Below are 13119 nucleotides of genomic sequence, written 5' to 3' on the forward strand. Positions count from 1 at the left end.
ATCATGAGGAAAGGAAGTCAGGTGGGGGACAGGGTGGGAAGCAGGATTGAGAATCGACTCAGGGTTTTTGTTTGTTGGTCTTTTCCAGTATCTTTACTCGTTTTATGTGGAAGAGGAGGTAAGCACTAGTCCCTGGGTATCCGGGAACACGTGGGCCTGGCTGAGGAGGGACAGAGAAGGGGGTGTGTGTGCTCCAGACCATCAGCTTATCATACAAGCGCCTTTCTCCTTGAAGGGATTCTTGTCATCTGGGATGCCTTTGAGAAGAGGGTCCGTCCCTGCTTGGGCCTCTACGTAATCCTTGATTTCCTTCCCTGTCTTGGAAATCTGCAAGATGATAAAACATGGTCACAGCTCTTGTCTGGTTCTCAGAATCCCTGACCCGGCAATCTTAATAAGATGGGCAGGGTGGGGAAGAGGTCAGCGAGGAAGAAGGGAGAAGAAAGAGGCAGGCAGGGGGGTGAGTTCCTGGAGCTGACCCTCAAACCCAGCCTGGGACACACTGGGCTCCTTTCAGTTCTGTCTCTCTCCTGAGCCCAGGAACATGAGGAGGACCCCAACTCTCTTCTCTATCCCACCCCAACCCAGCGATATGTCCTCTGCCTAGTGTCTCCCCTCAGCTTCCAACAGAAAGAGAATCCAAGAGGAGTGACTGGAGGCTCACCGGGTCACGTGGGTTCTTCACTTCCTTCTTCAGCTGCTCCACTTCCATCCTCAGCAGCTCTTTTTCACTGAGATCCTGGGCCATCCTGCCCTAGAGGGAGACCTGGGGCCTGACGGGATGCCACAGCCATCAGCCCTTTGATGCCTGATACCCCAATCAAGGTCCCTCAGTGTATCCCTCCATCCTCACTCTATCATGAACAAAGGCTTAGAAGGAAGAGAAGTGACTGGTCAATAGGGGTGACCTTGACAAAGAACGTCTCTAGGGAGGAAACAGAAAAGGAAGGGAAAACGGAGTTGAAGTGTAGAAAAGTTGGGACAAAGAGTGACTGCTCCGTATAATGACTCAGCGGATGTTTTGTGTCTAGGTCCTGACAGGGGATGGCGGCGTGTGCAGCCAGGGTTTGGAGTCAGTCAGGCACCACAGCTCTGAGTCTGTGCGCTCCTGGGGAGGGAACCTGGGCTTCAAGGCCATTAGGCAAGCATTCTATCCACAGATCTACATCCCTCATCCCACTATTATTGTGAGCACTAATGATGATAATAATAAATTAATAATAATGCAAGAGGTGGCTGGAGAGATGACCCGGCATTTTAGAGAACTTGCTGCCCTTGCAGAGGGCGAGGGTTTGATTCCCAGCACCCACCTGGTGGCTGACAGCCATCCATAACCCCAGTTCCAGGGAACCCAATGCCATCTCCTGAGCTCTGTGAGAACCAGGCATGCATAAGGCATAGTACATCCATGCATGCAAAACATTCATATATATCAAATAATAAGGACAATAATGCACAGGGAAACATTGTCACACTGCACGTAACAACCAGGGCACAGCTCTTCTTATTTCCAACTCTGTGATTATTACCATCAAAACTCCAGGGAAACCAGGAGAGCCAGCCTGGTGCTTAGAGTTAGTAATGCTAAGACTAGATCCCTGCCCAGTGTCCCAGGGCCTCCTTACCTGTTAGTGTGCTCCCCAAACCACCTGTCCAGGATCGAGGCGCAATGGTGCTTGAACCTCCTAGGACCTCATCGGCTGAAAATCTTCAGATAAAGCAGATGGTCGGCAAAGCCAAATCTCAGCCTCCTAAGCTGATCATGAGCTCAGGGTTCTAAGTCCTGATCTGAGCTGAGCCTCCAAGCCCTTGGCTCCTATATAGCAGACACTAATGTTCCCCCCGCAACACAAACAAACAAATAAACAAACAAACAAACAGGCTGCCTCCATTATGGGGCTCTGGAGGACGTCAGCCATCTCCTTTAGTGACCCCATCTCCTCTCCCAGCTGCCTCCTCTCCCAGCTGCACAGCTTCCCTCTAACCCTACATCTCCCCCTTGCCTGTCTTTCTCCATCGCAGATCCTGCTCCTCCCCGGAAGACATGCCCCAAACTGGCTCCTGGCGTTCCCCACCGGGAAGCCCTGTGCTTTCCATTAGGGGCCCTATCACCTTACAAGGGTCCTCAGGCTCACACTCCTCATTCACACCATGAATACATACCCTCAGTCCCAACTCTCAACGGCTAGTATCCAGTGGCCCTGACCGCCCCAATGGTCATGTCCTTTGCTTCTTGGCCTCCAAGCCCTCCCTGGCTTGTAGAACTCCTTTACTTTTGATTCCTAGTGCTGGCCTACAACCTGCTCGTTCTCTTTGCCACTCCCAGGGCCACCTGACGTACCACGATGACATTTAGCAGAGCTGAGCTCCTGCTCTGGCTGACATCTGCCCAATGGCAAGGGACATTCTTGAGGAAATGTTAGGGAACCAGTGTGGTCAGTACGGTTCCTCTTCTGTCGGGAGGATGACAGGCTGGGAGGGGGAGGGGCTCTGGGAGGCCATCCCTGGCCCCCGGGATCAAGTCCCTCTCACGTGTGGGAGCTCCATGAATCCAAGTTTAGGACAGAACCGTCGGCCCATCCAACTCCCGGCTAATGCGTGAGGCCTGCTCAGCCATCCGTCCAGTGGCGCCGCCTCAAGTCCACGCTCGCACCCGGAGTGCCGTTAGCTCGCATCCAAGGTCTCCCTGATGCTCATTTGGGTCCCTCATACTACTTATTTGGTCAATTTCATCTTCTCCTACTTCCATCAGGCACAAAATACTGGCCACAGGACTTCCTACCTGACCCTTCAACAGGCTTGTCCACAGCTCCTCAGGAACTCTAGCTCTGCATTCCTGGTGTCTGACCCTCATTCTTCTCGCTGCTGCATGGGCTGTTTTCCATTGTAGCGGCACTGCCAGCCCTGCCCTCCCCCCGCCCCACCCCAGTATGACTTATCCCCATATCCTATCCACTCTCCACTCCCCCATCCCTTGGTGACTCATCCCGAGCTTCCCAAGGAAGCCCCCACCCTCTGCCCTTCCTCCCCTCTTCCACGAGTGGAAAATCCAGCCCCAGAGCAGGCCAGCCCCTTCCTCTTGTCTCTACTGCCCCATCCCCCCCCCCCATCGACGAGCTTCCTCTCCAGGACCAGGGAGCAATCACAGATGGCCCGACCTTGGCTTCCTTTGCCTGGTGAGATTGGGTGGCCGAGCCCCCAAGCAGGCCCCTGGCTTCCCCCTTCTCCCCGAGCAGAGGACAGAGAGGCCCAGGCCCAGAACCCAGGGTCTGACTTCCTCTTGTCCCGGAACGAGCATGCCTACCCTTTGCAGGCAGGTTTGGGTCTCTCACGCAGAGGAAACCAAAAGCAGTGAGAGGGAGGGAAGGCAGAGCGGCCAATCAGGGGCAGGGTGAGGCTCAAAAACCCGGCAGGCTCCCCAGGGAGCCCCACCGAGGCCTGAGCCATGGCGGAGCTGCAGCAGCTTCAAGACTTTGATATCCCCACGGGCCGAGAGGCCCTGCGGGGTAACCACAGCGCCCTGCAGCGGGTGGCCAACTACTGCGAGGATAATTACCTGCAGGTAAGCGGAGGAGAGGGCGCAGGCCAAGATACCCCTGGGGAGGGGACCTGCCGCCTTGCAGGGCCACTGTTCTCGCAGGTAACTGTTCTCGCCTTGGCCGAGCAGTCTTCAGGCTTCAGCGGCGTCCCACGCGCCACAGCACTTGCTCTCTCTGCCACGGCCTCGGAGGTAGAGGACATGCACACATCGCTGCATATATAATCTTGCTCATCTCTCGGGGAAGACCCTGTCCTGTCACAGGTGCTGGTAGCATCTTCAGGCTGGCCCGAGTGGAGTCAGGAAACTTCCCGCAGACACACAGAAAGGAGTTTGTTCCTTGATGTTGGAGGGAGAACGGAGGATCAGAGGGGACCCCAAAGAGAGAAGGGGTGTGATGCAGAGGCAGGGGATTTACAGCCTGCCTATTGGGAAATGATGACTGAGAGAGGCACTGTGGAGCAGCTTCTTTTGTTTTGCTTTGTTTTCCAAGACAGGGTTTCTCTGTGTAGCCCTGGCTGTCCTGGAACTCACTCTAGATCAGGCTGGCTTCGAACTCAGGGAGATCCTCTGCCTCCTGAGTGCTGGGATTAAAGGCGTGCACGGCCATGGCCCGGACTCTGTAGGGCAGCTTGAACTTTTACTTATTTGGGGTTTTTAAGACAGGGTCTCACTGTTTGGCCCAGGCTGCCCTTGTGTTAACTGTAGCACAGGCTGGATTCCCAACCCAGCCTCAGTGCTGGGATTACAGGCTCCCACCAGCTCACCTGGCTGTTGTTTGTGTCGTGAAGGTTTCTTTCAGTTTCTTAAGGCATTGGAAGGGGAGCCCAGGGCTGTCTTGGGTTGAGCTAAGACCCCCTCCACCCTGGAGTAGCCTTGCTGATCCTGTGCTTCTTCTATAACATTGATTCCTGGGGCGGAAGATTTCACGACAGCCCACCTGCTCTTTTGTCAATCTTCATAGCCACCTTGTGAGGCAAAGACTATATAATTCCTGTCTTATGAACGTGAGAACAGCAGCTCTGGGGTGGGAATTGGGGTGTGGAGGTGACTTTTCCAGGGCCACTCCGCTCTGGCTAGCAGAGCCAAGTGTGGCTCCCTTGCCTTCTCACCTGGGCCCCTCCTTCTCCATCCTTCTGCCAGACTGACATGGTGCATGGCTTGGGACAGTTTATCTACACTCTTTGTCCTTGTCCTTGGTTTCCTCTGCTCCATCAAGAGTGACAGGCCAAGTCTGTGACCTCTTACCTCTAGTCAGACCTTGAGACGACACCAGGCACCTCTCCTCCTACAGTGAGAGGGCTGGGGAGAAAAGGAAAGCAAATGCCTATGGGAAATGGCAGACCAAAGAGAGGCAGTGACCTCTCTGAACCCTCCCACAGCCTCTTGTTGTCCCTAACCCCAGTTCTGTGAGGTGAGCACCCTTCACACTTCACAGTGAGGAAGCTGAGGTTTGCAAAGCCTCCAACTGTATTTCCAGAGGCCTCCAAGATAGACACAGAGACAGGGTTCAAACTTGGGATTCTAGCTGGCTGTGGTGGTCCATACCTGTGTGATCCCAGCACTTGGGAAGCTACGGCAGGGAAATCTCTGAAAGTTCAAGACCCTCTTTAGAGTCTACATGGTGAGTCCAAGCCAGTCAGGATTACATAGCAGGACTAGCAGGACATTACCTCCAATAGACCAAAACAACAAGCCGAAACCCCAAACCAACAAGCAGCCAGAATTCTGACTCCAGAGCCCAGGCCCTAACCCTTTAGGCCACAGGGCTACCTTGAGTGTCATTCTAGTGTGTGTGTGTGTGTGTGTGTGTGTCTGTGTGTGTGTGTCTGTGTCTGTGAGGCTGAGTGACCAGCTTCTAGAAAGATGATCTGGCATGTGGCTTATAAACCAGCTCTGACCCCCCTAGCACTTAAGCGTGTACGCCTGGCAGGGATGGAAGCAACCCTTTTCACTCCATCCATGTCTCCCCACACCTCAAAGTGTTCCTGGTGGTCCCATGCATACAATTGCCGTGCACACAGGAACTGAGGCCATGAAGCCGAGGCAACAGGTGTCCCACCTATTGACTTAGGAACCTGTGGTGAATTTCCAGACCGGCTTCCTTCCTTCTCCTCTCTCTTCCCTTCCAGTCATCGTCACTCTGTAGCTCAGGCTGTCCCTGAACTTATGACCTGTCTGCCTCAGCCCCCAGAAGACTGGAATTACAGGCCCGTTGTCACCATTTGCGGATGGGATGAGGTTCCTCTTAGACTCTTAACTTCTCCAAGGTGGTTACAAGCATTGACTGGAACCAGTGTTAAAGCATTCGCTCAGGGCCCGTCATCCCTTAAGAAGGAAGGGCAAATGTAGCTGGGATTGCTGCTGCTACCATTTCAGGAGGATAGAAGACACATGCTAGTGATGAAACCCCATTCTTCTGAGGTGGCGGCCCCCAGAAGTCCCCACCCAGGTTGGAATCCCTGGATTCCGCTGTGTAGACCACTGGCTCTTAGACCATCCTTGTCTGTCTACAGAGGAGAATCTTGGTGCATGTCTTTAATAGGGTCTCCATCCCATTCTTCCCCCAACCCCTCCCATTTAACCAGGTGTCAGAAGCCCGGGGGAATAGCCTGGGGCAGACTGTGAACTGCCTCAGGGTATTCCTCTGGTGAACTGTGGGGTTCTCAGTCAGGGTTGACGGAGTGTGAAAACGGGGTCATTTGCATGACAGTCAGCTTACAGGAAGGGTCCCAGACCCTCGTTCAGCCAGACCTGACCTTGGGCCAGGATTGAAGTTACTGGTTAGAAACGTCTAGAGGCACCTAGAGCTGGGCCCAAGCAGATGAGTTTCTTGTGTGGGTTACAAACAAGAGGACTGTCCAGAAGCGGGGTGTGTGTGTGTGTGTGTGTGTGCTGTTTTCTTACATTAAACAACGATCTAGAACAAAGTCTGCAGTCCTTTCTAGCTTCTTTGCCTATTCAAGGATTTGGGTTGGCATATGTAGATGAAATGTAAATTTTATTGCATATGCAGATACCATGTAAATAGGCACACAAATGAACATCGAGTTCCTGCTGTCAGAACAGAAGAGTGGGGAAGGGAAGGACCTTGGCATGGGTTTTCCAGAAGGTTCTAGTTCAGGCTACACGAGAGGAATCTCACCGAGGGCGTGGCCCTGATAGTTCCAGTGACAGGTCCTGGGGTGTACACAAGGTTTCACGCCAGGAGGCCGTGGGTGTGCAGCCTTGCCTGCCAGTGCCCTTCTAATTGGCCTTGGACTCACCTCTGTAGCCCACTACCCCCCCCAAAAGGGAGGGACAGGCTTCAGTGTACCAAGCTCATGATTGATGGGGAAGTCGGAGACCCAAGAAGGTTTACCCAGCCCCCAAGGTCTGGTCTGGGACCAAAAAAAAAAAAAAAAAGTCTTTTTTTTGTCTTTAGTTTGTCTTTAGCCACTCTCTGGCCACCGCTTTCCACTGACTGACAGAGTGGCACTGGCCAGTGTCTGGCGTGAAGCAGGAAGCTGCCCAGCTAGTGCTGGGTTCCCCTTTGACCTGTCAATCAGCCAACAAACGCACACTTATTTATGATCTTCTGTGTATTGGGGACTGTGTCAGCGTAGGATGCAGAACAGAATGGGCCAGGCTCTCTGGTTTTATGGTACTTTTATGTGGATGGGGTGGGGAGTGAAAAAAAAAAAAAAGGACGGGGGAGTCTGATATCTCATAAAGGTGAGCTGGGTAAAAGCTTAGGGTGTTGAGAGCAGCGGAGAAGCTGGAACCACCTAGTGAAAGAACTCTAAGAAATGCAATCCCCAAGGCCCCGAGGTAGGGGCCACGTGTCTTGTTAGGATGCAGAACCCCAGTAGCTAGTAGGGCCTGAGAGAAGCAAGAGGTCTGTGTGGAAGGGGGAGGGTGGTATTTTAACCGCCACTGTGTATGGGCAATGATGGCTCCTGCCTTTAATCCCAGTATTCTGGAGGCAGAGGCAGGCAGATCTCTGAGTTCAATGCCAGCCGGCCTCGTCTACAGAGTGAGCTCCAGAACAACCAGGGCTACACAGAGAAACCCTGACTTGAAAATCCGAATAGTAGGTAGGTAGGTAGGTAGATAGATAGATAGATAGATAGATAGATAGATAGATAATAGAATAATAAAATAAAGCCAACTGTTGTGGTGCACACCTGTAATCCTAGCACTTAGGTGACAAGGCAAGAGGGCTAGTTCAAGGTCAGCCTTGGTTACACAGAGAGTTTGAGGCCTATACTTGCAGGAAACCCTGTTTCAGAAAAGAAAAGCATGTTAGAAAGCTGTCAGAGGGAACAAGAGAATGAAGTCACTTACTTGGTTCTGGGGCGCAGTGTCCTCCCACACACCTGCCTGAGGGTTGGGGCTGGGGGCTGGCCTCCCTCCGAGGGGACTTTGGTTTGCAGGTAAGAGCCTGATGTTGGCTGGCTGGTTTTTAAACGTAGGAATGTCTCCTCTAGCCTCTTTCTTCTCTACCCTTCACCAGTCCGCCTGCAGAGACACACTTGCTGAAGAGGGCAACAGGGTCCGCTCATTTGAGTCCTCATCTCAACAACTGGAGGAAAGGCCTCCCCCCCAACCTCCAGTTTCCTCAGGCTTGCTTTCCCAATGTCCCTCGCACTGCCCTTGCGCGTCTCCTCTCACTGCAGCACCATCCTTCCGGAAGCTACCTCAAGCATCTCAGGACTGCAGCTTTCTCCAAGCTCAGCTCCCGCCTTCCTTAGATTCTCTCCTGGTTCCACGGGACTCTGCCAAGGAAGCTGTGGAATGTGCTGGCCTCAGGCCAAGCCTGTGTGTATTTCAGGCCACGGACAAGCGGAAGGCACTAGAGGAGACCATGGCTTTCACCACCCAGGCCCTGGCCAGTGTGGCCTACCAAGTGGGTAACCTGGCTGGGCATACCCTTCGAATGCTGGACCTCCAGGGTGCTGCCCTACGGCAGGTGGAAGCCAGGATCAGCACGCTGGGCCAGGTAAGGGTGTGGCCATCCCCTTCTGCTCCCAGCTCTTTAGCCCCACTTTAATGGTCTCTGTAACAAAGGTCTCTCCACTTCCGCACAGGCCAACATGACTACAGAAGGTTGGCACTTTCTGAACTTTGGAGACTTCTATCACGGCTATGTCTTAGTGGGGTCCTGGCTACCCCGTTAGGCACAAAGTTCTGGAAAGCAGACTTTTCTTTTCTTTCTTTCTTTTTTTTTTTTCTGTCTCTGAATGTTATTCCGGATGTCTAATGCTCTGTCTGCCGCTCACAGTGCCTGCAGAGAGCAGGAGCGACTAAAGGCCATCATCCTCTTTGTATTGACATAGAGGCGTGCATTCATAAATGTCCTCCGCTGAGGCGAGGCAAGTCTAGACTCAGCCCCACGATGTCCTTGCCGCCACCACACAGAGTCTTAAATACCCTTAGCCTTCCTTCCAGGATCCTTGACCCCACAAGGCAAGGAATTAGCGAGTCACACTTTTAATCTAACCGTATGGTCCCCAAGGGGATCAGCGTATGGGGTGTGTCTTCCTCTTCCTCCTGAAGACCTGAGGGCCCACCCCTCAAGGCCTGAGGGAACATTTCAAGAGGAAGCTAATTCACGTGTGTGTCTCCTAAGGGGGAGAGCTGATTTAGGTGTAATTCTCTGCTACCTCCACCTACGCCCTTGCCCTTCTGCTCCAGAGCCGTGCCCTGTCCTTCAAGCCCTTCCCTGCATCCCCTGGGATGTCGTTTTCCCCTCTTCTTCTGGTTCCTGCTAATAATAATCCCCCAGTCTCTTCCACCAGGAAGTTGCTTCCAAAGAGGCTCCATCCTCTTCTGCCACTCTTGTCCCAGTTGCTGTATGGCCACGGGGGGGGGGGGGACAAAACCGGCCCTTTCTCTGCATTTCCTTGCCTCCGGCGGGCCCCATTCTTCTCTCCTCCCTTCTTTTGAGACAGGGCCTCGCTAAGTAGTCCCACCTGGCCTAGAACTCATCATATAAGCAAGGTTGGCCTACAAACCCACCTGCCTGTCTCCCGAGTGCTGGGTCTGCCCCCCTCTTCAAGGGAAGGAAGGGTGTTGGGCAGGCTATTTCTCACCGCGGCCTTCCCGACCCTGTCGTGCATAGATGGTGAACATGCATATGGAAAAGGTGGCCCGAAGGGAGATCGGCGCGTTAGCCACTGTCATGAGGCTGCCCCCTAGCCAGAAGGTCATCCCCCCTGAAAGCCTGCCTCCCCTCACTCCCTACCACAGAAAACCCCTCAACTTCACCTGCCTGGATGACATTGGCCATGGTGTCAAGGTAAGGGACGCCTTGCTCTCCCCACTGCCCGCCCGTCCTGCCATGCAGCCCCCTTCATTCCCCTCTCACACCCTTTACTCTCAGCTTCAGACCATGGGCTGTCCCCGCCCCCCACCCATGGGTACTGGGTGTGGGTGTGAAGGGGAAGAGGGGGGGAGGGAGGCTGTCGGGGCATGAGAACCACTTCTCAGCCACGTGAGAAAGGCAACTTCCTCTGTCTGGGGGTTTGAGGCCACGGCTCTAAGAAGTCACCCCAGAATGCTGGTGGCAGGGACAGGAGGCAGCAACAGAAGGCAGACTTGGTGGAGGGGGACGGACAGATCTCAGCTTGTCAGCACTGTTTCCTATCAGATTAGATTAGAAGCTTAACCCTTGGATACTATGCCAGACCCAAAAGGGAAAAATAACTCTTCCCTTCGGTTCCCGGGTCCCTGTATGTTGTTTTTCTCGTCCAACTTTCTTATCTTTTGTTTTTCTTTTGATGGCGCTGTGGATGGAACCCAGGCCTTCTATAAACTCTGCACAAGCTCCACCCCTGAGCCATGGGCCCAGCCTCCAGCTTAGCCTTTGTGCCTCAGTTCCCCCTTTGTCTTGTCTCTAGCGAGGCAGGGTGACAGAGAACGTGGGCCCTGCGTTGCTCACCCCGGGGGAAGTCCCGAAGTTACAACGGTGTCTCTCGCATTGCGAGTTGCACCCGATCCTCGACTCCCCTGAGTGTCTTGGGTTCTGCCATCCCTCTGCCTTGAATCTGGGGGGGAGGTCTTTTCCGTAGGTTTATGGAAGCGATGAGTGGGACACTTCCCGCGAGATGTGTCTCCTCAGCTCACGCAGCAGTCAAGGTCTAACGAATCTGAGTTTAAGGACCACCCAGCCACCCGGATCCCTGGGCATTTGAGATAGTGTGGGGAGAAAAGGCCAGCTCAGTCACTGTGGCTACGCAGAGGAAGTGGCCCTCAGACGTGTCTGTGCTGCGGGTTTCTTTCCGTGGCTTAGCTGGGGCGGGGGGGGGGGGGCTGCTGCAGACTTAAGGACTCTTGTGGCTCGGGCCATGACGCCGGGGTGGGGCTAGGGCAGGAGGAGGGCTGGGATGTGGAAGTGGGAACTTGCTGAGTCTGGCTAACCCCTCCCAGTTCTCGTCCTCCCCTCTCCCATTTCCTCCCAGGGAGGGGGGTGAGAGCTGCGCCCCTTGCTCCAGATGTCAACCCTAACCCCTCCTCTCAGGACTTGAGCACGCAGCTGTCGCGGACCGGGACCCTGTCTCGCAAGAGCATAAAGGCGCCAGCCACACCTGCCTCGGCCACGCTGGGGTGAGGCCTCCAGGCCATCCCAACCAGCCCCCTGTGGTTCTTCACTGCTCCCCACCCCCGGCCAACCCCTCACCCAACCCCTCACCCGCAGCACCTGGCGCCTTGATACTCCATCTCCCGGCGCCCAGCTTCCCCTTCCGCGAGTCGCCCTTCCTCAACCCTGAGCCCCGCTCAGCAGAGAGCCCTCCCTCCTCATGTCACCCTACCCCACCCCCCAGGAGACCACCCCGGATCCCCGAGCCGGTGCAGCTGCCGGCCGTGCCGGACGGCAAGCTCTCCGCTGCCTCCTCTGCCTCTTCCTTGGCCTCGGCAGGGTGAGCGCTGGAGTCCGGTGGGTGGGTAGACGGTCGGTGAGTTTCAGGAGGGGCCTTCTGCCAGACTTCTGGGGTTGAGAAAACTAAGGACCACAGGGTGTGGAAAATCATCTGAGGCTAGATTTTGGGTTGGAGCGGCGGCCCCCCAACCTCCGTTAGAGGGCGCCCCTCATCTGCATGTGCTCTTGTCTTTAGCAGTGCCGAGGGTGCCAGTGGGATCCCCCAGTCCAAGGGACAGGTAGCACCTGCCACCCCGCCTCCTCCACCTGTGGCACCTGCGACCCCGCCTCCTCCACCTGCGGCACCCGGGACTCCGCCCCCTCCACCCATCTCTGCGGAGGTCTTCCTGCCTCCCCCTCCGCTGGAGGAGTTATTCCAGCCCCCTCCGGGTAAGAAGTGTCCCGCCCACCTTGAGACTCTCACCCAGCCTTCTGGGCTGCAGCGTGCGCTCCTCGGGAACCCCTGGGAAGCAGTTTACCAAGGCTGTTTTACACTGCCCCGCCCCCCCGCCGCGTGCAAAGCTTCTCACGTGAAGTTAACTTTGGCAGGACCTTTAAGCCACCTGCCTAGGGGTTGGCCAGCAGCCTAGCCTGTGCTGAGTCCCTCCAAGCCTCAGCAGTGGGCTACGGGTGGTGACACGAACGGGCGAGATCCTCGGGACAGTGCAAGGGTGGCTCATGCCACCTTTTTGCCTTCGTACCCAGCAACAGAGCTGCTCCTGCCCCCGCCTCCAGCTCTGGAGGGGGATGAACTGGGGCTGCTGCCTCCGCCCCCACCGGGTTTTGGACCAGACGAGCCCAGCTGGGTCCCTGATGCCTACTTGGAGAAAGGTACTTTCTTCTTGGGACCTAAAAGGCACCAGAATCTATTTGCCGGGTTTCTGGTCTCCATCCCAGAGGCATTTGCTCTCTGCCAAGGTGCGACCTTATCTGGTCTCTCCTTCCCCTTCATTTCTGATGAGCGGAGTTCTGAAGCCTAGGAAAAGAGCAGCTGGCCTGGTATTGATACTGCCTGAGCCGGGGAGAGAGGTGAAATTTCCAAAGCTTCCCCTTGCAGCCTCCTCCCACTATTTCCCTAGAGCCCAGCACTATAGCTGTGTCATTGGGGGGATGGAGGGGACGGCAGAGGGCGCGTCTCACAAGACTTCTTTCTGCCCTGCAGTGGTGACCCTATACCCATACACCCGACAGAAGGACAATGAGCTCTCCTTCTCCGAGGGCACCCTCATCTGTGTCACCCGCCGCTACTCGGATGGCTGGTGTGAGGGCGTCAGCTCAGAGGGCACCGGATTCTTCCCCGGGAACTATGTGGAACCCAGCTGCTGACAGCCCAGATCTGTCCCTACACCAACCCAGCACTGCCTCAGGGGGCCCCGTGAACCCCGAGAAGCCAGCTTCCACAGTCAAAGCTGGAGCGCCTGTCTACCTCTTGGGCTGTGGGACTGTGTCCATGTTCAGCCCCTGCACCACACCGCAGAGGGAAGGGGGTGCTTAGAGAGGGCGTGGTACTCAGGAGAAAAAAAAAAAAAAACCAAAATACCCTAAACTAGGAGGCAAGTTCAGGCACCTTGCCCAGAGGACCCCTGGCTCATGCAGAGCATATTGACAGCTTTGAATAAAACTCTTGTTGACCTCCTGGTAGTTGCCCCACAGGGTCAGAGGACCAGAGAGGGCATGATGG

At 55.1% G+C, this 13119-nt stretch overlaps 2 protein-coding genes across 15 annotated transcripts; one reads left to right on the plus strand and one right to left on the minus strand.

Moving 5' to 3' along the window:
• Positions 1 to 64: 64 nt before the first annotated feature.
• Positions 65 to 3756, minus strand: Gngt2 (G protein subunit gamma transducin 2). Of its 12 annotated transcripts, none has more exons than XM_060386895.1 (4): positions 3557 to 3756; positions 1626 to 1708; positions 665 to 754; positions 65 to 327 (listed from the first exon to the last, which is right to left on the minus strand). In XM_060386895.1, the coding sequence occupies exons 3-4, from the start codon at positions 746 to 748 to the stop codon at positions 202 to 204; spliced, it is 210 nt and encodes a 69-aa protein (XP_060242878.1). In that variant the 5' UTR covers positions 749 to 754; positions 1626 to 1708; positions 3557 to 3756; the 3' UTR covers positions 65 to 201. The 12 variants fall into 12 exon arrangements, with proteins under 12 accessions (XP_060242878.1, XP_060242874.1, XP_060242873.1 ...); XM_060386891.1 differs by having other exon boundaries at positions 665 to 773; positions 3557 to 3710; XM_060386890.1 differs by lacking the exon at positions 3557 to 3756 and adding an exon at positions 3305 to 3357 and having other exon boundaries at positions 665 to 773.
• On the plus strand, positions 3124 to 13075 carry Abi3 (ABI family member 3). Of its 3 annotated transcripts, none has more exons than XM_021641614.2 (8): positions 3124 to 3176; positions 8352 to 8519; positions 9642 to 9818; positions 11040 to 11125; positions 11344 to 11439; positions 11635 to 11828; positions 12144 to 12269; positions 12601 to 13075. In XM_021641614.2, the coding sequence occupies exons 2-8, from the start codon at positions 8385 to 8387 to the stop codon at positions 12762 to 12764; spliced, it is 978 nt and encodes a 325-aa protein (XP_021497289.1). In that variant the 5' UTR covers positions 3124 to 3176; positions 8352 to 8384; the 3' UTR covers positions 12765 to 13075. The 3 variants fall into 3 exon arrangements, with proteins under 3 accessions (XP_021497289.1, XP_021497288.1, XP_021497287.2); XM_021641613.2 differs by lacking the exon at positions 3124 to 3176 and adding an exon at positions 3425 to 3562; XM_021641612.2 differs by lacking the exon at positions 3124 to 3176 and adding an exon at positions 3425 to 3562 and having other exon boundaries at positions 11638 to 11828.
• The last annotated feature ends 44 nt before the right edge of the window (positions 13076 to 13119 follow it).

Source organism: Meriones unguiculatus, chromosome 7, assembly GCF_030254825.1.
Source record: "Meriones unguiculatus strain TT.TT164.6M chromosome 7, Bangor_MerUng_6.1, whole genome shotgun sequence".
Classification (NCBI taxonomy): domain Eukaryota; kingdom Metazoa; phylum Chordata; class Mammalia; order Rodentia; family Muridae; genus Meriones; species Meriones unguiculatus.

Excerpts from the sequence above, each read along its gene's own strand:
- Gngt2 (XM_060386895.1), bottom strand. The coding sequence starts at position 748 with ATGGCCCAGGATCTCAGTGAAAAAGAGCTGCTGAGGATGGAAGTGGAG. Across the intron at positions 328-664 it reads TGAAGAACCCACGTGACCCG|ATTTCCAAGACAGGGAAGGA; the intron begins GTGAGCCTCCAG and ends ATCATCTTGCAG.
- Abi3 (XM_021641613.2), top strand. The coding sequence starts at position 3,446 with ATGGCGGAGCTGCAGCAGCTTCAAGACTTTGATATCCCCACGGGCCGA. Across the intron at positions 8,520-9,641 it reads GGATCAGCACGCTGGGCCAG|ATGGTGAACATGCATATGGA; the intron begins GTAAGGGTGTGG and ends TGTCGTGCATAG. Across the intron at positions 11,829-12,143 it reads GTTATTCCAGCCCCCTCCGG|CAACAGAGCTGCTCCTGCCC; the intron begins GTAAGAAGTGTC and ends CTTCGTACCCAG.